General features: G+C 38.4%; 2 protein-coding genes across 3 annotated transcripts in view; both read right to left on the minus strand.

The window, feature by feature from the left end:
• The window catches only part of Glcci1 (glucocorticoid induced 1), a 300,803-nt gene that overhangs the window by 162,403 nt on the left and 114,051 nt on the right, over positions 1 to 24,349 (minus strand). The gene's annotated exons all lie outside the window — the stretch shown is intronic.
• The window catches only part of Umad1 (UBAP1-MVB12-associated (UMA) domain containing 1), a 150,918-nt gene that overhangs the window by 12,488 nt on the left and 114,081 nt on the right, over positions 1 to 24,349 (minus strand). The window contains exon 3 of one of the 2 annotated variants that reach the window (XM_051151939.1): positions 18,533 to 18,612. The exons of the other annotated variant lie outside the window; for it this stretch is intronic. Within the exon in view, the coding sequence (XP_051007896.1) occupies positions 18,533 to 18,612 (80 nt within the window). The remainder of the gene's footprint in view (positions 1 to 18,532; positions 18,613 to 24,349) is intronic. 2 annotated transcript variants of the gene reach the window in all.

Raw genomic sequence — 24,349 nt, forward strand, 5'->3', positions numbered from 1 at the left:
TTCTATTTCCAACACTGCTAGGTGGCTCACAATAACCTATTGGGGAGATCTGGTATCTCCGGCTTCCGTGGGCAGCTGAACTCATGTGCATGTATCTATACACACAGCAATGCACTTGTTTCTAAAGACTCCATAGTATCGCCTACAGGATAAAATAATTTATAAAGATAAAGTGAAGGACAAAGATAAAACAATTTACCTTTCTTTCACAACCAAAGAAGGCATATACAATGCGGAAGAAACCAGTTTTTTGGGGGATGGGTGGGTATTGTATTATGTATCATTTTATATCCAGCTGGATATGCTAATTCTTTGCAGATCTTAGAAACCCTGAAATTACATACTGTTTAGACTATTTTAATCCCTGAAAGCACCGCTGTGATCCCTGAATAATGTATTTTTAAAATGACTGCTTTACCTTCACCAAATATATTCAGTTAAATTTAAGAACTTAAAGTGAAAGCACACTGCTCTTCGTTGGGGAAGATGATTCTCTCTAAAGCACAACCTTGCGGTTGATTGTCCAGCCACTGGCATTGACTACATTGTCCTGCGCAGATTTTCTAGCCCACAGCACTTGTGGGACAGGGGCAAGACGGTGCCAGATGGCTAGGACTTGGGCTGCATCTGTTCTTAGGAAGTGAAAGGTACTGTCCCTTTAATAGGTTCAAACGCAAGCCCTGTGCCCAATTAACATGATTCTTGCACTCCCTAGGCAAAGAGATGATATCAGAGGCTAGAAAAGAGAATGAGAATACTTCCGGGACTCTATACAGTTACAAGGTTCTGGGTAGGCCTATATTGTGGAGAAAGAGGAAGTACATCGCCACTGTTTATGCTCAGAGCAGCACAAAGGAAAGTGGTGCTTTCATGCTTGAAGAGCACAGCTGAGTGCTTGGAAGACCATGAGTATATATCTCTTCCTGTTTATCTGCTTTCGACTAAAATCCAAACAAAAATTGATAAGGGTGATAGACTCAAGATAGAAATATCATTGTGATTACTTAAAGGATGTAAAAATAGCTGGGATCATAAAGAAGCCAAGGAAAAATGAATTTCAAGTCAAACCAACTTTAAAATAATAATAATCAATCACTTAAGAGGAAAAACACAGAAAATAACTTCCTTTGTGCAAAATGTGCTCAGTTGGCATTGTTACTTCAATTCCAGTAATCAAAAAGTTCACTCTCTTTGAAACTCACAGTACATGTAAAAGATTAAAAAAAAATATATGTACACACACATATATAATGAGCTTTTACTGCCTCCTAACAATGAGTTCTGGGCCAACTCCCAAGGAAAAACTAGTGTGACACACTAGATCAATAAAACAAAAGCTCTGTGATGACCTGCCATGGCCATCTCAGAAAAATCCAGGTTCATGATGAATCCAATATATTTGTGCATATGCATGTGTGCCCACGTACACGCACACACACATGCATGGGTGAATTCATGTGAGTGTGGGAATATGAGTACCACAGAGCACATATGGAAGTCATGATACAACCGTGGGTGTCTTCCTTCTTTTCCATTCTATTTGAGACATGGTTTCTCTTTCTCTTTCTTTTCATTTTTTGTTTTGTTTATTAGCTTTAAAATATTTTATTATTTATTCATATTACATCTCAATTGTTATCCCATCCCTTGTATCCTCCCATTCCTCCCTCCCTCCTACTTTCCCCCTACTCCCCTTCCCTATGACTGTGACTGAGGGGGACCTCCTCCTCCTGTATATGCTCATAGGGTATCAAGTCTCTTCTTGGTAGCTTGCTATCCTTCCTCTGAGTGCCACCAGGCCTCCTCATCCAGGGGGCTTGGCAAAATATGGGGCACTAGAGCTCGTGTGAAACTCGGTCCCCACTCTTCGCTCAACTGTGGAGAATGTCCTGCCCATCGGCTAGATCTGGGTAGGGGTTCAAAGTTTACTGCATGTATTGTCCTGGACTGGTGCCATAGTTTGAGCAAGACCCCTGGGCCCAGATCTGCGCATCATAATGTACTTTTTGTAGTTTTCTAGGACCCTCTGGATTCTTCTATGTCCCCATTCTCCCATGCTTCTCTCACCTAAAATCCCAATAGGATGTCCTCTCCTCTGACCCACTGAAGACTGAAAAATGGAAATAGGGCTTCCTCAAGACCCAGCTATTCCACTCCTTGGAATATACCCAGAAAATGCTCCACCACACACCAAGGACATATGCTCAATCATGTTCATAGCAGCCTTATTCATAATAGCCAGAACATGGAAACAGCCTAAGGTGTCCCTCAGTAGAAGAATGGATAAAGAAACTGTGGTACATTTACACTACGGAATACTACTCAGCTATTAAAAACAAGGAATTCCTGAAATTTTGGACAAATGGATTGAATTAGAAATGATCATAACGAGTGAGTTCACCCAGAAGCAGAAAGAATCAAATGGTATATACTCACTTATATCTAGACACTAGCCCAAGGGGCATGTCCCATGAAAGACATGGTTTCTCTTACATTAGTTGGCAGTGGGTACTCCAGACTAGCTGATCCATGAATGTCTAGAAATTCTTGTCTCCAATTCTCATCTCGCGGAGGAAGCACTGGGATTGTAGACCTGTCTGCTCCCCACAGCTTGCCATGGCTTCTGGGGATTCAGATTTGGGTCCTCACACATATATGGCAAATGCTTTTATTCACTGAGCAATCTCCCCAGCCCCCAATACCTTTTTATGCTAAAAAACAACAACATAGGAACAGAAAAGAACTTCATACATCTATAGAAATGCCAACACAATGCAGTCAATGGTGAAAGCCTAGACACTTTGCTGCTAAACCCAGGGTAGGAGAAGTGATTCTTCTACTCAGCACTGTTCTAGAGATTTTAACCAGGGCTGCTAGGTAGAGAAATAGAGAGCAAGAAGTAAAACTACTTCTATCCACTGATGATAGGATTTTCCAGAGTAGAAAAAGTCAGGGCGAATCCATTAAAATTCAGTATGCTCATGATAAACTAATAAGCTTAGCACAGTTATAGGACATAAACTAAAATAAACAAATCAGCTGTGGTGCTGACGAGAAGACTCAGTGGGAAAGAACACTTTCTGCCCAAGAGTGAGACTGTAAGTCTTCCCACATAAAAAGCCAGGTGTGGTTCTGCATGCCTGTCATAACAGGGCTGAGCAGGAGAAGAGGGGCAGACGGAAGGATCCCAAGTGACCACCCTAGTTCCAGGTTCAGTGAGAGACCCTGCCTCAAAGAAATAAAGCAAAAACTGATAGAGCAGAACACCTGATGTTCTCCTCTGACTTTCTCTGAGTGTGTGCACACAGATATACATGTGCTTGCAAGTGTAATACAACACACACATTTTAAAAAATCAGATGGTTGTGAGTTAAGCAAAGATATTTTGGTAAACAATGAATGAAATATACAAACTAGTTGTGTAAAATTGTAATGAAACTGGGAAAACTCCTATGCCCTAACTACTATAATCTTTGTAACATGTAATACATATAAATATGTAACTCAAGAGTCTATGGTAGAGCTGGTATAAAGAAATTCAAGACGTTACCACTTGTATGAATGTACGGAACAGTTATATTTAGTACATAATGCTTGATAATGATGAATGACTCTGTTACTGTTTTACTACAAAAAATGATAGTTTTAGTCACTATGTTGAAGTATATTTCACACACACACACACACACACACACACACACACACACACACACACACACAATTTAAGAATAGCCTTAGGGAGGTCTTTTAGGAAGTAATGCTCCTGTAGGAAATGACAGTTCAGTGTGTTGCAGTCTCTGTAGATCTCCTGCAGAATGTGAGGTGATGCATCTGGTTTTAAGGCTAGTGATCCTACGCTGTATAGACCGACAGTAACAGCTGTGCCTGCCTGATAGTTGTTAGTTTTAACAAAAAATTTAAAGGTGAAAATATTTAAAAACTGAAAACTACAGAGAAACTATGCAATAACTTAAGATTTGTGTATAGCTAGTGTGGTGTTTTGAATGAGAATGGCCCCATAAGCGCATACATTTGCCTGTTTAGAAGAATTAGAAGGTGTGGCCTTGTTAGAGCAGGCATATCCTTGTTGGAGGTAGTGTGTCACTGGGGGTGGGCTTGGAGGTCCATGCCAGGCCAGGTCTCTCTCTCTCCCCGCCTCCCCACCCACCCCCACCTGTAGATCATGAAGTCAAGCTCTTAGCCCCAGCTCTAGCACCATGCCTGCGGCTTCCCACCAAGCTGATCATGGTCTAACCCTCTAAAACTGTAAGCAGACTCCTAATTAAATTCTTTCCTTTTCAAGAGTTGACTTGTCATGGTGTCTCCTCACAGCAATACAACAGTTACCAAGAAAGCTACACCATGGTTTGTATTTTAAGCTGTTATTACAAAAGAACTAAAATAAAGGTTTATAAAGTAAAAGGTTATAGTAGGCAAAGGTTAATTTTCAGTTGTGAAAAACATTTGAATCCATTATCAGAGTAAGTGCACAGAGCCTGCCGCTTATGGTAGGTACAGCTAGGCAGACCATTCAGTTACTAATTCACTGACTTGCGCAGAGAAACATCTAGTCCTGTAATCGCCATTCATGGAGAGCACCCATATAAGTATATAATTTTAAAACTTTGATACCATGGTTGTGATGCGTCTTTTTGATGTTTGGACATGTTAAAGCACACTGTGTTGTAACTGCCAACAGTATTTAGCACAGTAGCATACTGGGTAGATGTGTAGCCTGGGAGCAACAGGCAATGCCTTCTAGCTTAGGTATGTAGTGGCTTGTATCAGCTAAGCTTGCTGAGTATATGTGATGCCTCACAGCGCTTAATGATGTAGCTTACAGAACACATTCTTTGCCTTTTCTTTTTAAAAAAAATATTTATTTATTATGTATACAGCATTCTGCCTGCATGCCAGAAGAGAGCACCAGCTCTCATTATAGATGCTTATGAGCCACCATGTGGTGTCTGGGAATTGAATTCATGACCTTTGGAAGAGTAGTTAGTGCTCTTAACCTCTGAGCCATATCTCCAGCCTAAAGAACACATTCTTTTTTTATTAATTTATTCAGATTACAACTCAATTGTTATCCCATCACTTGTATCCACCCATTCCTCCCTCCCTCCAACCCCCACCTTATTCCCCTCCCCTAGGTCTATGTCTGAGGGGGACCTCCTATATGGTCATAGTCTATCAAGTCTCATCTTGGTAGCCTGCTTATTCTTTCCTTGAGTGCCACCAGGCCTCCCCAACAAGGGGAGGTCGTCAAATATGAGACACCAGAGTTCATGTCAGAGTTAGTCCCTGCTTTCCACCCAACTGTGGAGAATGTCTTGTCCACTGGCTAGTTCAGAGTAGGAGTTCGATGTTTACTAATTGTACGTCCTCTGTTAGGGCAATAGTTTGAGCAGATACCCCTGGGTCCTGATCTACCTGTTACAATGTTCTTGTAGGTTTCTAAGATCCTCTGGATGATTCTGTTTCCCCATCTCCTATATTTGTCTTACATAGAGTCCCAGTGGGATGTCCTCACTTCTGTCCCAATCTCCTGGTAAGTGAGGACTTTCATGGGACATGTCTTTTGGGCTAGTTCCCAATTATAAGTGAGTATATACCATGTGATTCTTTCTGCTTCTGGGTTAACTCACTCAGTATGATCGTTTTTATTTCCCTCCATTTGTCCACAAATTTTGGGATTTCCTTATTTTTTTATAGCTGAGTAGTATTCCATAGAGTAAACGTACCATAGTTTCTTTATCCATTCTTCAACTGAGGGGCATTTTGGCTGTTTCCAGGATAGAACATATTCTTATTATTAAGTAACACATGAATGTATGTCTGTACATTTCATAAATAACTCAGAAATGAAAGTAAGATAAATTTGCAATTAAAGTGCCATCAAAATCAATTTAAAATATTTTTTAAAGGTTTAATATAAGCACACAATTTACAGTCTGAAAGCTATAAAGGATTTTGAAAGCAATTAAAGACCTAAGTAAATGGAAAAACACCCCACATTCACGGATCAAACTGTGAAATTGTTAAGATGGAGGCCCTTAAATTGAGTTTTAGAATCACTGCAATTCCCTTCAAAATTGCAGTGGCTCTCTTACAACAGACTCTAAAGTGCTCATGGAATAGGCAGGGACCACAAATCACCAAAACAGTTGTGGAAAAGTAAAATAAGCTAATAGTCTTGTTTTGAGATTTATGATTTCAAAATTACAATTTTGTTAAAAGTGTCCATTGACATAAGGGCAAAGATACAGATCAATGGAATAACATTCAAAGTTTGGAAATAAACCCACATGTCAACAGTTAGATGGTTTTTCACAAGTGCACTGTACCATGGAGGAAGAAGTTTTTTCAGCATTTAATGCTGGAATGGCTTTGCATTCATATGGGGAAATATTGGAGCCCTGTAGCATATCACATAAAAAAAAAAAAAAAAAAAAAAAAAAAAAAAAAAAAAAAAAGGTCAAAATGAATCAAAGGCCCATAAAAGCTAAAACTATTAGGAAAAAAAATAGAAGTAAAGCTTCATGACCTCCAATTTCACAATGAAGCCTTAGCTGTCACACCCTAATAGTATAAACAAAACCAACAAAAGACTTGAATAAGGCATTTCCTCACAGCAGCTAGAGAGATGGCTTAGCCTGTAAGAGCACTGGCGGCTCTTCAAGAGGTCCCAGGTTCAATTCCTAGCACCTACATGGCAGCTTACAAACTATAACTCCAGGACCTGAGTACTGACACCGTCTTCTGGCCTTCTCAGGCAGCACCAGGCACACACGTGGTACACAGACATACATGTAGGCAAAACACCCATACATATAAAGTAATAAAAATATTAAAGGAAATTTCCTCAAAATTGTAAACTGTGTTCATAAGGGCACTATAAAGAAGAGTGGGAAGGTAGAATCCAGAATAGGTAAAATAATTTCAAGCCATGTATTTGGTAAAGGAATTACATGTGCACCCATTTATTTATTTATTTAGAGATTTTTATTTTGTGTATGGGAATGCTTTTCTGCATATATATCCATGTACCATGTGTGTGCTTGGGGCTCAAGGTCATTCTTAAAGGCAGCAAATGCTTTTAACCACTAAGGCATCTGCCCAGCCCATATCTGTATATTTTAAAAAGTTACTCAATAATAAAGAGACAATCTATTTGATAAAGAGAGGCTCTGAGTAGATATTTCTCCAAAGCAGATGTTCAAAAACCAGTAAACAAATGTAGGTTTCTAGTCATCAGGAAATGAAAATGAAAACCACATTAAGATATGACTTCACACCTTGGAGCTATAATCAAAATGCCAGATAATAACAACTGTTGGCCAGGAAATAGAGAAATTAGTAGTCTCCCAGTGCTGGTAAAAACAAACGGTGTAACCACTTCGGAAAACAAGTCTGACAATTTCTCAAGTGGTTAATCACAGCACTACACAAAATCCAGCAATTTACTTCTAACAGATACCAAAATAAGCACTTTCATACAACTCTTCTTAGTAGTATTATTCAAAGAGCCCAAAGTAGAAATAATCTGAATTCTTATGAAGTGATGAACAGATGAATAAAAGGTACTATATGTACACAAGAGAATATTACATAGCAATAAAACAACAAAAGGAAACGAAGCGCTATTTCAATATTGGTAAGTTAGAAATATTGTGCATAGGGGCAAAGATGCAAACACTGTGCTTTGTATGGTTTCACTCACATAAAGCACTCAGAACAGATTCAGTCATAGAGAAAGAAAGCAATTAGTTGGGTAGAGTTCACTTTTACTTATGGCAATGCTATATGTTCAGGTAATAAGGATATATAATGGCCCTTATGTTTTTTAGTCATACGAATAAAAGAACTAATTTCTATCATGTGTCAAAATATTTTATCATAAATTTACATTCTTAGAAAATTATTTAATCTATCTAAGACATTTAGGCGAGCTTAAAGAGAACGTTGCAGATTCTGCTACATATAATGTACCTATAGTAAGTAAAACTCTCCATAAACCCCTCCACCCTCTCCTTATTTTACTGCTAACATTATCCTGGTAATCACCCTCAGATACAGAACTGAAGAAAATCATGCTTACCACATTGAAGATGCCTTTCTAAACAAAATTACTTTTCAGGTTTAATAATCGCCAGAAGTAGACAGTATTCACATTGTTTTAATAATACACTTCTAACAATCACATATGAGTTAAGAGATGTTTTCTAACACTGGACGTTAGGCTCATGGCAAATGTGATGTTTCAGAGGATTCCTTTACATTCATTTTTGTTGCTAATAAATATGAAAATTCCTTTTGGTATATCATGGATGTATGGAAAATTCAAATCCCATTGCAACAGTGTATAAAGGTGGTGTCCTTAATAGATGACTGGGTCATGAAGGCAAAGTGGATTTAATGCCATTATGTTGAGAGTGGTTTTTATCAGTTTGCTACCAGCCTGAGATGGTCTTCACTAACTGGCTTTCTCATGAACTTTCTCGTCCTTCTGCTTTTTGCAACACAGTAGCAGAACAAGAATGTTCTTTTTCGGAATCAGCTTTTCGACATCAGACTGCCTGGCTTCTCAGAACAGTAAGTAGTACCTTTCTGTTCTTTATAAGTCACCCACACCAAGGTGTTCTATTATAGTGCCACAGAGCATCCTAAGACTTTCAAGATAAACAGTATGATACTTTGAGGAGGGAAGTGCACAGAAATCTAAGCTCAAGTAAAAGAATGATATAAAATTTCTGATTGATAAAGAGCTTGTTCATGCATTTTTTAAATGGATGATGTCATGCATTAGATTACCAGGGGATCTCAATTATTGGATATATCAGAAAGAATGATGTAAGAGTTTCATATTAAATCTCAATCTTTATAATATGCAGAACATTCTAGCTTTTGTACCTATTAAAGTTAGACAGAATTCTTTATAACACCTTATAAACTGTTTTTTAAGACTTTAAGAACAATTCCTGTAAGATTTTCATAAACACCTGCATCTTCACATTAACTCAGTATTGTCACATTGCTCTCTGGAGTGGCTGCATGGACTTACAATAAATATAAGTGTTTTATTTTGTCCCTAAAATATCATCAAAATGGATGTTTTCAGGCTTTTGAATCTTTGCCAGTCTGGATGTAAACTCTCAGAGCTCTTGAAACCCCAGCTTAAAAAACCAGAGCTCCTGTTCTGTCTGCTCTACCTCAGCACAGCTCTCCACACTTCAGTTTAGCCATACAGCTCCAACTCACATCACAGCGATTTCCTTTGTTCTACTTGCTATTGTCTGACGTCATTGTATTCACTCAACCATCTTTACTTCAGTTTAGTTTTTGGTCTGTTTCTCCTACTAAAAGGTTAAGTGAACAAAACAGTCCCTGTGTGTGTGGCACGTGGACCGTGCCACCAGAGAAACTTGGTATGTAAGGCTAAGACATGCCCAACCCCCAAAAATCTTAACCTTGAGACTGGAAGGAGTAAGGATTGCTCTTTCATGTTCTGTCCCTGCATGCCCTGGCCCACATAGTTCTGTGGTTCCCACTCCCACAATTCTCCATGTCATCATGTAGGCATATTAAATATGCCTTCCTACTTAGCTCCATTCAAATGAGGCATCCTAGTAACTTTAGCCCCTAGCCAATGATAAACACTCATCCTGGAAATCCCTATTCTCCAAGGTGCCTATACCATTTGTTTACCCCAAATAAACACACGCAGCTGAGTGACTGTTTTACTGGGAGGGCTAAGGAATCCACATAGAAGGCCTTCCCCTGATGCCTCCCAGGCAGACTGGGATGCTGCAGACACCACCCATTCTGGTTCTGATCCATCCTTCCCAGCCTGAGTGCAGACCCACACCTGTGCACTAGACTGCACAGGCCGATGAAGCGGAGTGCCTGACACACAGTAGGCATTAATTGCTGCTAAGGGGAACACTGCCATGGGGTTGGATCAAAGAGTGTCAAGCCACACATTTCCCAGCACTCACTGGGACCACAACTTATAGTCCACCTCTTGGACATGCACAGCATTTTCTTCTGTGTGACCCTCTGTGCTTACATCCCACAAATGCCTTGCACTGCACTGCGCTGAGCTGTAGGAGAGAAAATACAATATACCAGCTTAAATGCCCCAACTGTGAGACCTTAGAAACACCCCCTTGTACTTCAGCATTTTGGACACTTAACTGTCACACACTCAATTTCATGTATGAAATAGGAGTAAAGAGTTCCATTCTCTACAATACTGTGAGAAGCAGATGAGCTAACAAGGTAGAGTGTTTGACACAGTTTCTGGAACACTGGGTTCTGTTGTTATCACCTCCTCCCATCTAATATTGAAATCTGAAAATGTCAGTCATGACTATGAACTCAGCATTATCCTTCATTTTACAGGAAGCCTTTTACTCTAAAAAGTCAAATACAGAATTTTTCTTCAGTTTTCAGATGTTTTATTAACTGCGAATAATATAAAAATAAATCAAATGTAAATGTTTCATGGATTCCATTTGAAAAACCTCTATTATGAAATCACAACGATATGTATATTTCAAAGTGCAAAATTTTGTAGAATGGGAGCAAATATAGACTTCCTGAAAGAGAAGCTATATTGAGGTATAATGTACAGAATATAAAATTTACTCCTATATAGTATGAGTTTCAATAACTCACCACAACCAAAATATAGAGAAGTCTGCACTTTGGCAAGTACTCCGTGCCCCTGTATGTCCCACTGTGTGGCCCTGTGTGTCCCACTGCGTGCCTTGTGCCCCTTCCTCGCCCTCTCTTTGTGCTGGGAAGCTGTCAACCTGCTTTCTGTCATCATGAGTTCACTTTCTGCAGAATGTCAGCGAATGTAACAGAATGTGCTAATCTTTTGAGTGTAGGTTATTGTGCTATACAATGTTGTGTTACACAATGCTTTTGAGATTTATCTATATGGTCACTTTTATTAATAGTATTTTATATCTTATTGAAAAGCAGTAAGAATGTAACATTTATATAATTCCTGATTGTTTCATGGTTCTTCTTGCTGTAGGAAGTTTATTGTATATATGCATAATAATATGAATGTATTATGTAAGAAAATAAAAAATATTTAATAAAAATAGAGGAAAATAATTAAAAAAAGAAAATGAAATCATATTTCTGTGGAAAGAATTGCCGTGAGTTGAGTATCTACAACAATGCAAGAAACAACCCAAATGGACAACCACTGCTAAATTCCCAAAGTGAGAAAACTCTTAATGTGAAGCAGTACTTTTCAATAAGATATCAAATACAGAATTTGATCACAACTTGAATAAAAAGAGACTAATATCACTGTAAGAATTTGGCAAAAAGAACAAGTGAAATTATTTTATCCTTTTTGCCAGTTGAGAATGTAAATAGAGCTGGCAGTAAATGTCAGAATTGTCAAAGTATATAGCTTTGAAAACTCATTCCTTAACAAATACTGATATTCCACCTTAAAAACAAATACAAAAACAAAGACTTGACTTCCTCATCATCTTTTCCTTTATGTTTGATGACTGAATAATGAAGAAACAATTGCAATTTTTTACATTTATTTATTCACTTTACATCCCAAACACAGCCTTCTCCCTCCTCACTTCCCAGTCTCCCTGTCCTTCCCTCTCCCCCAAATGCCCCCTCCTATATCCCCCAGAAAAGGAAGACCCCCACCCCAGGATCAACCTACCCCAGCACATCAAGTCTCATCTTCTTCCACTGAGGCCAAGCAAGGCAGCCCCACCAGGAAGAAGTAATCATAAAGCAGGCAACAGAGTTCACTTCAAAGAGCCACCACTCCCCTTATTAGGAGAGCCATATGAAGAGCAAGCTGCCCATCACTTACATATGTGTAGGAGGCCTAGGTCCAGTCAACACATGCTATTTGTTGGTCTCCGTAAGTCCCCATGGGCTTAGGCTAGTTGACTTTGTTGGTCTTTGTGGAGAGTTCTTGTCCCCTCCAGGTCCTTCCATTCCTCACCCCCACCCCAACTTCCATAAAATTCCCTGAGCTCCAACTAATGTTTGGCTGTGAGTTTCAGCATTTGTTTAGATCTGCTGCTGGGTGTAGCCTCTCAGAGGACAGTTATGCTAGGCTCCAGTCTGCAAACCTGGCAAAGTATCATTAACAGTGTCATGGCTTGGCTCTCTCCCATGAGGTAGGCCTCAGGTTGGCCCAGTCATTGGTTGGACATTTTCTCAATTCCAGATTATATAATGACATTCTGCTTTCTAAACCAGATGGTGTGGACCAAGGGAGTACTCTAAATAAATCTAAGCAAGATTTCATAAACCTTTCCATCCCTTCTATTAACAACACCCTAAAGATAACTAGGGAAACAACAAGCAAGCATTTCCTTTAGAGTGAGCTTACTTAGCACACATTCCATGGGAGGCCACAGCATCACCTGATTCACTCCACCCTGAGAGAATGCTATGCTTGATATGATTAATACTTTTAACCAAATTGTGTGCACTTTAAAGACAACACTGATGCATAAATTGGAGACCTGAGTGAAACCACACTTCAATCCAATTATCAATTTCATTGCAACATATTAAAATTGTCACATTGTAGCCTCTTTTTGAAAACATTACTCATGTCATTTCACTTCACTTTGAGTAAAGTGAAACACAGATTAGTCACGTTTTTTAGCTTAACAGATTTTGTTAAAATCAATTGTAGAAATATGGTAGAGGCTACTAAAATGCTTGAGACAGGGTTTCTCTATGTAGGCCCACTTATTTTAGAATTTGTGTAGATCAGGTTGTCCTCAAACTCTCAGAGATCCATTTACCTTCTGAGTGCTGGAATCAAAAGCATGAGTAACCACCCCTGGATAAAGTTATTTTTAAGGCACTAATCAAAATAATTTATTGTTGATTCCAAGTGGTATCTGAAACTCTTCATTGGCTTTAATTCATTTTGGCTGAACCATATCAAAGGATGACTGTCAAATGAAAATTCATTAAGAATCTTATAATTATAACTAAATAAACTAGGTGGCCTAAAGAAATATACTTGGTATATAGACAATAATTTCAGTTTTTAAAGAAAGTATTTGAGTCTTTGTAATATGTACTATGTAACACATAGTATATATTAATAAGTAATAGTGCTATCTTATAATATAATTTGTATATATTGCTGTGTAATTATTACTACTAATAACATACCATTTCAATACTAAATGGTATAATATATTATTATGCAGTATTTCTATATAATTATGAACACTATTATTTCTAATATATATTTGACATGTACATTAAATTATATGACACAACAAAATATTTCTAAATTGAAATATTATTTTACTAGGTATTTAAAATACTTCTAAGACAAGAACTTATCACATACCCCTGGCTGGTCTGGCAACTGAGCTATGTAACCCAGGCCAGCCTCAGCCTCATATCAGTCCTGCTGCTGCCTCTTAAGTACTGCGATTGCAGATATGTGCTGTTACACTGACTGCAGATATATTGTTTAATGCGGAAACCCTCCTACAAAGCACATATTAGATTCCATTGATAAAATGAGGTATCTCTGACCAGAGATGAGAGTTCCACTTATCTGTGGTCATAAGGACAAGGACTTAGAATGCAATTACACTGGTTTAGGAAAGTGGAAGCAGTAGTTTCCCTTCTAGGGTCCATTCCTCCCCAGCCAGACCATGGCCAAGTTTACAGTACTGGGTATGAATTCCCTCTTATAGAGCAGGCTTGAAGGCTGATTAGATGGCTTTTGGTTATCCCTCAGGATTTAAGTGTCACTATTGCATCTGGAGATGTCCACAAAAAAACCACAACCTGTCAAATTGCAGAGAACAACTGGCCATTGCCTTAGCCCTGTGTGGTACATCTATATAATACAACCTCTACGTCCGAGGCTCAGGGAACACCACAGAAGAGGGCATAGGTCTGAGGTAAAGAGGAACAGGACATATGCTGTGAGAGAGTGTCTTCTATGTAACAGGGAAGCTACCCTTCATGAAATCTTAATATGATCACCTAATCGAGGGGTGAAAAATGACACAAGCAGCAATGTGTGCAGGCTTTGATCTTTTTAAAACTTACTTTATTTGGAGTTCTTTAGTGCCTCTACCTCTCTTCAAACTCACCTACCTTAGGAATAGTGGAAATAGACCTTTCTAGACTAAGTTCCTTGGGCCAATTCTACTCTTTGTTACCAGAATTCCAGAAGACTTGTTAAACAACAAACCAGCAATTCAGGAAAAAGGACCATAAGAACAGAAGCCAGAACCTCAAAGCCTCTGGAGCATTTATCTCTAGGAGGATCTTGAAGTGAAGTGATTAATAGGCAAGTGATGCAAAGCAATGCAAAAGCAATTGATCTTTGTTATCTGGACTATTTATATTCTCTCATAGTTCATACAGGATGTTTTGCAACTGGCAAAGACCATGCCCCGACTAAGAGGCAGTTCTTTTTCTAGCAGACAAATGTCACACATCCTCTCACACAAGTCTGTTTCCAGTGGACAAACATCACACACACCCACACAACTTATATCCCAGATTTGGGATCAAAACAAAAACATGTTTACATCCACTATAAATGTGGATGGGAACTGTTGCCAGGTCCCACCATTAGACAGATATAGACCATTAATGGATGCTGAAAAAGGAAGAATCAGGCTAATCCTGTTATCAGACCAGAGCACGCATACATAAAAACAACACTAAAGGGATGCAGCAGACTCTACTTGTACGTTTATACATATATGTATATATACATATATAAACAAATAGTATACATACAAATTTGTGTGTGTGTGTGTGTGTGTGTATATATATATATATATATATATAGTGTATGTATATATACATACACACAAATAGTTGAAGAAGAGGCCATGGATTGGAGGGGGAGGATAAGATAAGCATTAGAGGGATGGGGAAAATGATGTAAATACAGTACTCATATGTTAAGTTTCAAAAATAAATGAATAACTTTCTACCAAAATATGAGTCTTTTAATTAGTGAGCGCTGAAGCTAATAAATCCATACAGATATATATCAAAGGATATTTTTACATCCAAAAAAGCAAAAAAAAAAAAAAATATCAGTCAAATGGCAGTCACTCTAGAAGCAATTTCCGTTCACCAAGGATAAGACATTATGCGAAACCAATATTAAAAAAGAAAAGAAAAACAACACAAAGTTGGGCTGGTAGGAAAAGGAGCATGGACACACTGTATAAAATTCTCAAAGAATTAAGGAATATTTAAAAAAATCATTACTAAGCATTTAACTAATTCATGAAATAAAAATTTAGGACAGATAATTTATATAGATTGAAAAATTAAAGTATAAGTGTCTATATTGGACAGATATAACCTTTCCATAAATATCAGATTTACTCACTACATTGGAATAAAGCAATGTAATTTCAAAGAAAATTAAAAAACACCTCCTGAGGCAAAAAAAAAAAAAAAAAAAAAAAAAAAAAGAAAGAAAAAAGAAAATGGAAAAATGCTTTCTGAAGATACACTATATTCCAGAGTTAACTGTGGTACAGGGCTTACACATGCAAATATCTGAATTTAATCCTGACCACCACGAACAATTAAAACATTTTCTGCATTACAAACTGTCAAAATTGATTTCAGAATACTATGTGAGATTCTACTACCAGATCCCCCAAGAAACAAAAGAGAAGAATGGATATTTACCTACCATATGGCTACATATTACTTAAAAATAAATGCGAAGGAGAGATTTTCTTTTCATAAGTAATAGTACTTTGCTAAATTATGAGATTTACTCTGTGTTTTGCTTTTTGAAGAATTCATCATGTATCTCTCCTTCCTCAATCCCCAAATAATTGCCCACTCTACAATCTTAGATATTAATGAAATAGATTTGGAGACGGGCCTACAGGAATTAAGAATAGATGAGGGCATGCGGGTGCTGCCCTAATGATGAGTTAGTGACTTGAAAAGAAGAGCAAGACAGTGCACTCTACTCCATGAAGATACAGAATGAAGTAGCCGCTGGAAAGAAGCCTCATGAAAATGAAGCTGGCAGAAATCTTGAACTGGGACTGGCCAGCCTCAACACCTTAGAGAAAAAGAAAAAAAAGTTTGCTCTTTATGCTATCCAATCTTTGATATTTTGTTATAGGAACACAAACTGACTAAATCCTTTTTTGATGATATGGAAAAACCTGAAAACAGGAAAAGACTGGAGAGAGAATAAAGTGGCATGGTTGACAGTCATGTCAGGTTATTTGAGGTTGAGAGTGTTGGAGCCCACAATCTCTAGGCTGAGGTACCACAGACTGCCCATGTGCCCTACTTGGAACCCAGCATCAGAGTGAGATAGATTTTCATAAACTCAAGTATGAGAAGGCTGTATGCTCTGCTTTCCTCACTGTAAGCATTTCAAATAAAAACCTAAAAAAATGGTTGCCATGTTCTAGGTGCTATGCAACAACTAAAACTATTTTTAAGCCCATGTGGAGTTGCATATGGCACAGTAGGCAAATACACATGCCTTTCCATAATATAAAAGTTCTAAGTTTCAAGAAACATGTTTCCTATCTTGCCACCTTGGTGTATTTGTTTAAATAAACCACGGTGCAATAATTCCCAAGGGACAGGTAGGTCTCTCATGCTTGTTATTTTCTTGACACCATCTCTATATCAATTAAATCTACTTACCTCTTTTTTCCTGACTACCGCTCCCTATATTCAATGTTGGGGATAGAATACAGACCATCTCACACACCACACAAGTGCTCTACCACTCAGCTACACCCATGGCCCTATCTAGTCATCTGTCTGAGTGTCATTTGTCTCCATTCCCTGGAAGGACTGTTGCCAAAACTAAGAAACAGTAATAGTCCCGTAAGCCCATAAGTCTAATTCCTGGCCTTTTCATTCCCAGGCAGAGATGACTCTGGTCTTAATTTTGGTAATATCTCTAAACACATCTCCTTTCCTGTGGTCTGTCACTGTGTTGCTCATCTGACAAGTAGGGGCCTGTTCAATGTCACAGCATGGCTCTGGGCTTTAGCACTGTCTATCAAACCATTTAAGAGCTTCACATTGACAGCTGAATTAGATATATATTTTCTACATATCTTTCAGGGCCTTCTGCAGTGTGACTCACGATGCCATTCCAGTCATGTCTCTTACAAGTTCCTTTACAAGGTAACTACAACTCTACTTAAATCAATTGCTTTTCTCTGACCCTGCTTGTGTACTGGTAGCTTTATGTTTTTACTCACATAAAAATATCATTAAGAGGGCTGGAGAGATGGCTCAGTGGATAAGAGCGCCACCTGCTCTTCCAGAGGTCTTGAGTTCAATTCCCAGCAACCACCCAGCAACTATAATGTGATCTGATGCCCTCTTCTGGTATGTGGAGTACATGCAGATAGTGCACTGTATACATAATAATAAAATCTTTAAAAAAAAATCATGTTTAAAAAAATATATCATTAAGTTTTTACTAAATTTTCCTTTTCTTTCTATGTTAATTGCTATTGAAGAGAAACTTGTTCTAAGAATAAAAAAAGAACATGTAAAAATATTTTTAAATAATGTTATCACTACCTTCAACACACTCCTCCAACACTTTGTACCACTCTCACTACAGTCTATTGAGAAAGTTCCTTTCTATTATCAGCAGTTGACTCTAGATCCTAGCTAGTCCAAGAGTCTGCACTTTTACTGTTCTCTGACATCTTGGTTGGCAGCATAAGCTCAATAGTTTCAGTAGAGAACTGAAAATGAAAGCATGTTTTAAGTCAGGTGTGGTGGTTCACACCCACAATCCCAACAACTGGAGGCTGGGGCAGGAGGATCACCGAGTTCAAAGCCCACTACAGAGTGAGATCTAAGATTGCTAGGGCTACGGGGTGAGATGCTGTCAAAGAAACAACAAGTAAATAAATGATTAAATAAAATAAAAAGTCATGTCTTGTAGGAGGCCATCACTAAATAATCTACCCTGTTCTTTAGGATACTGGGTATCCTTAGGATACTTGAATGCTGAGAATAGAGTATTTTCTTATATAATATATCCTGATTATAGTTTTCCCTCCTAGTTCCTCCCCACTTCCCTCCCCTCTGGATCCACTCTCTTTCTGTCTCTCATTAGAAAAAAAAACCAGGCTTCTAAGAAGTAACAACTAAATGTGACAAAATAAAATATAATTAGATGAAGTAAAAGCTATCATATTGAAGTTTGATACAGCAACCACACAGGAGGCAAAGTGTCTCAAGAGTAGGCAAAAGAGTTAGAGACCCACTCATTCTCACAGCCAGGAGTCCTATAAAAAGACTAAGCTAATAGCTATAGTATATACACAGAGCCCCTGGTACAGACCCACATAAGCCCCGTGCTTGCTGCTTCAGTCTCTGTGAACTCATATGTGCCTTGCTTAGTTGGTTCAGAGAACCCTGTTCTCCTGGTGCCCTCCATCCCTTCTGAACTCTGCAGGAAAGGATTTGAGACACCCAATTTAGACTCTATCTGCATAATGTCTGGATATGTGGCTCTGTATCTGTTGCCATCTGCTGCTGAAGGAAGCCTCTCTGATGATGACTGGATAAGGCAGTGATCTATGAGTGTAACAGAATATCATTAGGAATCAATTTATTGATTTTTTAAGACCAGTATTGTTGATTTTACCTTAGGTCTCTGGCTATCCAGTCTCTGGTTCTTGGTTACCCAAGCAGTGTTGGGTAGGGGTTCTTTCTCATGGAGCAGGTCTTAAGTCAATCAGACATTGGCTTCTTTGTACTCATGGACAAATACACAAGTTACAGCACAGCAATTAAAATTCCCTGTAAAAATGTGTCACTAGGCTATATACGGGATGAGAGGGTAAATACTAATATATTCCTTACTTACTCTTCAGTGAGTAAAGGGAATGTGAGAGGACATGTTTAAATTAAGAGACAGAAAGGGAATGGGGGTTTCAAGGGAGGAAAAAATTACAGAAGAAAACCCTGTTTCACAAAATGCAGTCTGTGGAAAAATCAGCTGAATGTCAAGATTAAAAGAAAAAAAATCAATAAAACATTTGGGACTGGAACCATGTCAAAGGCATTTTAGGTTTGATGGCAAAATATAAAGCCACAGCTTCAAGAATGTGGAAATCTTTCTCCAGTAACCACAAAAGCAATTCCTCAATATTCAGGAGCCACCGTGGCCCCAAAAGATGCTCAGCATAAATTGCTTACTACAGAGACAGAGACAGTCAAGATTCAAAAGGCCAGCATTTTCAAAAGGACTCTTACCAAGGCTGTAATTAGTCATTCAAGCAAAAACTGCATACACATCTAATTGCATACATAATTGGCTAATTGTATCTTCAAAATAAAGGGTAAAGGGTTAATTGTATCCACATCTGGCCATAAAGAAAGAGGTTGTCCTTTGAAAATATGACACTATACTTAGAAGAAAATTCACATTAAACAATCATCCCCATTATGACTAATAATTATAATAGTAAATGCATGCTTAAAAATTAATACCTTTCATTATAATCATGAAAACACTTCACAAATATTAGTTAACGATTCCTGTAAGGTTTGAAAAGTGGTATCCCAGTGATGTCAATGAGAAAGCACAGCAAGGTTAGGTAATTGTCTAAAAGGCACAATGGGGGCTTCCAGTCCTGCTCTCAACACTGGCTCAGATGAAGAGCTGAGAGCACATAAGCAGTGAAAATGAGCTCCAAAACGACACCAAACTTCATCATATAATTTCCAAAGACTGGAATCAGCCATGATTTAGAGATCATGTTCATTTCTTTTATGCATAATTTTTATTTCTGAAAAATGTTTGTGTATATGTGTATGCTGTGCGTGTGCGTGCGTGCGTGCGTACGTGTGTGTGTGTGTGTGTGTGTGTGTGTGTGCATGTGTGTGTGTGTGTGTGTGCATGTGTAGGTCTATATGAGCTAGAAAAGAACATCTGATCCCCTGGACCTATAGTTAGTTACAAGTGGTTGTGAGGTACCTGATATAGGTTCTAAGAACTAAAGTAGGGTCTCCTGGAAGAGAAGCAAACATTTAAACTGCTGAACCATGTCCCAACTCCTTGCTTCTTTTATTCAAATGTTCACCGAGAGAATGGAGGTAGGAAGCAAAAATTCATTGTTCTTTAGTTTGGTTTTATGATCAAATAAGTCAGCTATTTAAAAAACTATATAAAATTATATGGTACACTACCAACAATATTTTTACAACCATGTAAAAGAATAAATTTCCATTAAATAATGATATGTGGAATATTCTGGATCTAGGAAGAATGGCATGAGGATGAGTTGGACAAAAACATGATTGAAGGATTTTTAAAAAGTAAAACTAATCTACCTTAATGTAACTATTTAAATACATAGGGAATGGTGATCAGTAGTATCTATTTACATTACCAAGAATAGCTAACCTGACACACGTATATTACGCACGTATCAGTACACTATTGGTATTCCATGTAACTTCAGTGTCTTAAGACTCAAGATGCACATTTAACAACTGTATACACACATTAAGGATTGGTTTGTTCATTTACTTATTTGGTACAGGGCATTACATCTAAGGCATCGCACATGTTAAGCAAATGCTTTACCACTAAGCTATATTCATAGAACTGAATTTGTCTTGTATAATTAAAAACATTCTTGTAGCCCCATCAGGAAATGTTTGAATGCTTTCCTTACACATCAGAAATAATTATAAATTCTCTGTTTCAATTCACTTCAGTTTATCTGCCCAAGAAGGCTACACTAATGAAAAATACAAGAAAGAGTCTCTCACCAAAGAAGCTCCATAATGGCTCCCTCTACAGAGGTTTGGGGCAATGTCCAGCAGAATATACTGCAGCACACAATGGTTGAGAAATCCATACAAGGAAAGCAGAAAAAGAACCTGCTCATGATAAGAATCAGTAAAAATGAAGTTCCTATGTTTCAAAGTTGGCTAAAAAAAAATCACTTTGTACTCTCAGAAGAAAGACAGAAAAGAAAAACAATTTAAGGGAGAAAGGGGGGGGGGAGGGAGGGAAAAGCCAGTGAGTGCAGGGTGGGAGTGCTTACATAACAGAGCTAACTTCTCAGGAAGAACCTAGGATGGCTTCTGTAGAAAGAGTCCCATGTCACATCTCGGCAGCACTTGAGGAGGCTGGCCTTCATGACTGCTACGAAAGAATATTCCATACTCAGCACAGACAGACCAAGCAAAGGCAGCAAACTGTGCAGGCATGTGCCATGTCAGGAAGAGGGAAACTGACTCTAGCACTCTGTGTAAGTTGGATGCAGACTTCGAGAGGCCGGGACAGCTGCAGGCCTATTTGTAAGTGTTTTAAGAGGCAAAACATAGATTTTGCAGGTGTGGGAAAGTAATATCACCCTTCCTTTCTTTATTTTTTTTTAAGTAGAGAAGTCTGTAATTGTGTGTTAAGAAGTTGAGCATGTTTAGCTGTCCCCTGAGAGGCTCCACCCAGCAGGGGATCCAAACAGATGCTAAGATTCATAGCTAAACATTGGGAGAAGTATAGGCAGTCTTGTGAGAAAGTGGGCCAGGGGGAAGAAGGAAGGATAGAAAGACCTGGAGGTGACAGGAGCTTCACAAGAAGACCAACAGAGCCAACTAACCGAGGGGCTGTTGAGACTGAGGCACCAACCAGGGACCACGTATAGACTAGATTGTATAGGCTCCCTACACAGATGTAGCAGATGGGCAGCTCAGGCTTCATGTGTGTCCCTTAGTAAGAGGAGTCAGGGCTGTCTCTGACATGGACTCTGATGCCTGTTTTTTAGTCTCTTCCCCCTGGTGGGGCTGTCTCACCAAGCCGCAGGGGAAGAGGATGCTCTCAGTCCTGATGTGTTGATGAACTGGGGTGGGTGAGTGGGTTGGGTTCCCCTTTTCTGAGGAATACGGGAGGAGATGAAGGAAAAGGGAAGGTGGGACTGGGAGAAAAGGAATAAATAAATAAATAGATAGATAGATAGATAGATAAATAGATAGATAGATAAATAGAACTGAGCAGGTCAAAGGTCAGGAGGAAGAAGACCAATCACAAGGAAGACAGTGACAAAGAAATGAGGAGATAAGGGCCTGATGTGTGGTCCTGACCTGAGGGGTGAAGGAGAGGACAAAGAGCAGATGCTTCGACATGAATAACTCAAGTGAAGAAGGGAGCAGTCTTCACGACTGCAGTGTACCTCACCTCTGTGACCGGGGCTCCTGAAGGTTAGCATCACATGCCTTTCTAATGCTTCATTAGGGCTACTGTCACTAGAACTGAAATCTTTGCATCATTAATATTTCCAATCAGTGAAAAAATAAATAAAATTGTTTTTTGTGAAATGTTCATGCATTGTATACAAAAGTAGAACATGAAATATATTTTCCTTAAAATAAAAATGGAACATGCCATTTCATTCAGATCTATAATCTGAGACCTAAAACACTATGGCTATATTCTAGATTAGGTTTAAACATTTTTCTTGTTCATTTATTAATTCATTTACATATTTTGCATGTGGGTAGCAAATGTATGAGTGTATGTTTAATGTATGTACAAATGTGTGTGTGCGTTCTCTTTCAGTGTCAGTTGTCTTTCTCAAGCGCTCTCTACTTTATTTAAGGAGATGGGGTCTCTCACTCATTGTTTGCTACATTGGCTGGTTAGTAAGCTCTAAGGATCTGCCTACATTTGTTCCCCCACCCAGCAGCAGCAGGGTTACAGACAGGCATGGCCACATCCAAATTTTTACAGGAAGGGATCCTAGGGATCTGGACTCAAGTTCCCTTGTGTATATGGTAGGCATTTTAATGACTGAGACACTTCCCCTATCCCTGTTCATTTGTTTTTAAAGAACAATGAGCTACATTTTTTTCCCAGCCACATGATTTGTAATCACAGAGAATCTTGCTCTCTGGCTCCTATAAACCATAATCCAAGAAGATGCTTAAAACTTACTTGCTGAATGAATACATTAAAAAAATTAAAACCAAAGGAAAACCATCTGTTTCCTAATGTGGATAGAGTTAGTTACTCCTGCTAGCCTGGGACTAGCGGGCCAAAGTGGAAGTGGTTGATTGCTGTTTTCAATCAACAACAATCTAAAATGAACATTAGGAAAGACCTAGCTGCTAAATATTTTAACATTATCTCCATGTTTTTTGTTATGAAATTGCTAGATGGTCTAAGCATGGAGAGCTCCTTATGATGTTAGTACAAGAAATCTCCAGAGGAAGAGCATTCAAAGAGAGCGCTGGGGACAGAGAGCTGGCTCAGGGTCTAAGAGCTCCAAGGGCATCTGATGTCTCTTCCCTCCTTGAGCACTGGCACTCATGTGCACTGGCACACATGGGACTAAAAGGGGTTCATTTGTGATGAGAAAATAGGGAGTATTTATGAAGAGGAAGAGGACAAGTAGAAAGGGCAGGTGGGAAAAAAAGAGGGCAGTGGGAGTGAACATGATCAAAGTACAAGACACATATGTATGAAAACATCATGAAACCCATTATTTGGTATAATTTATGTGATAAAAATACCTTTTAGTTTGTAAGTATGTCAGTTTTACATGTATGACAACAGCATACGATTTTCTCTTCAGATCTGTGGTAATGTAGTATGAATCCATTTCAAGTGAGTGAAGTCGCTCATGCTTATTTTCCTAGCATTCAGTTAAGATATAAAGATATAAAGTTTGGTGCCAGCCTGGACTAGAGTGTCAGACTCTGTGTTAAAAATCACACACATGCTTTCATATGCAAACACACACACACAAACATGCACACACATGCACATATGCACACACATGAACCCATTTGTTTCTGATTTTGTGATATTTTCTTTTTATAAGTTTTGTGTTTTTCTGTTTCTTGATTTTTTTTAAGAGTGAAAGGGAAAAAGGAAAAAGGGAGTAGAAGTTGGGAAGTAGGATCTAGGAGGAATCTGGGGAGGGGAAACTATCATCAGAATATATTGTAAGATTTGTTTATAAAAAATGAATCCATTAAAATATTAAAAAACACCTTTTAAACTTAAGACTTAAATAATATAAGGATATTAGTATAAATATACTAAAATGACAGGTAACACATAAAATGTGTGACTGGCCTGTTATTTTCATTTGCTTGCCAAATTTATTGGTGTCCTAAATTCTGCAGGTCGTCTTTAGCTACACTGACCACACTCTGGGCTAAGAATGCCTTCTCCACATTCTGGTCCATACTAAGCAAGATTAGGTTTCACTATATGGTCAGCATAAAATCATATTACAGTCCTTTTGACTTTCACATATGCATGGCTAGACCAATAGACTGGTAAAGACCTGAC

The sequence above is a fragment of the Acomys russatus genome, chromosome 10, assembly GCF_903995435.1.
Source record: "Acomys russatus chromosome 10, mAcoRus1.1, whole genome shotgun sequence".
In the NCBI taxonomy this organism is placed as follows: Eukaryota; Metazoa; Chordata; class Mammalia; order Rodentia; family Muridae; genus Acomys; species Acomys russatus.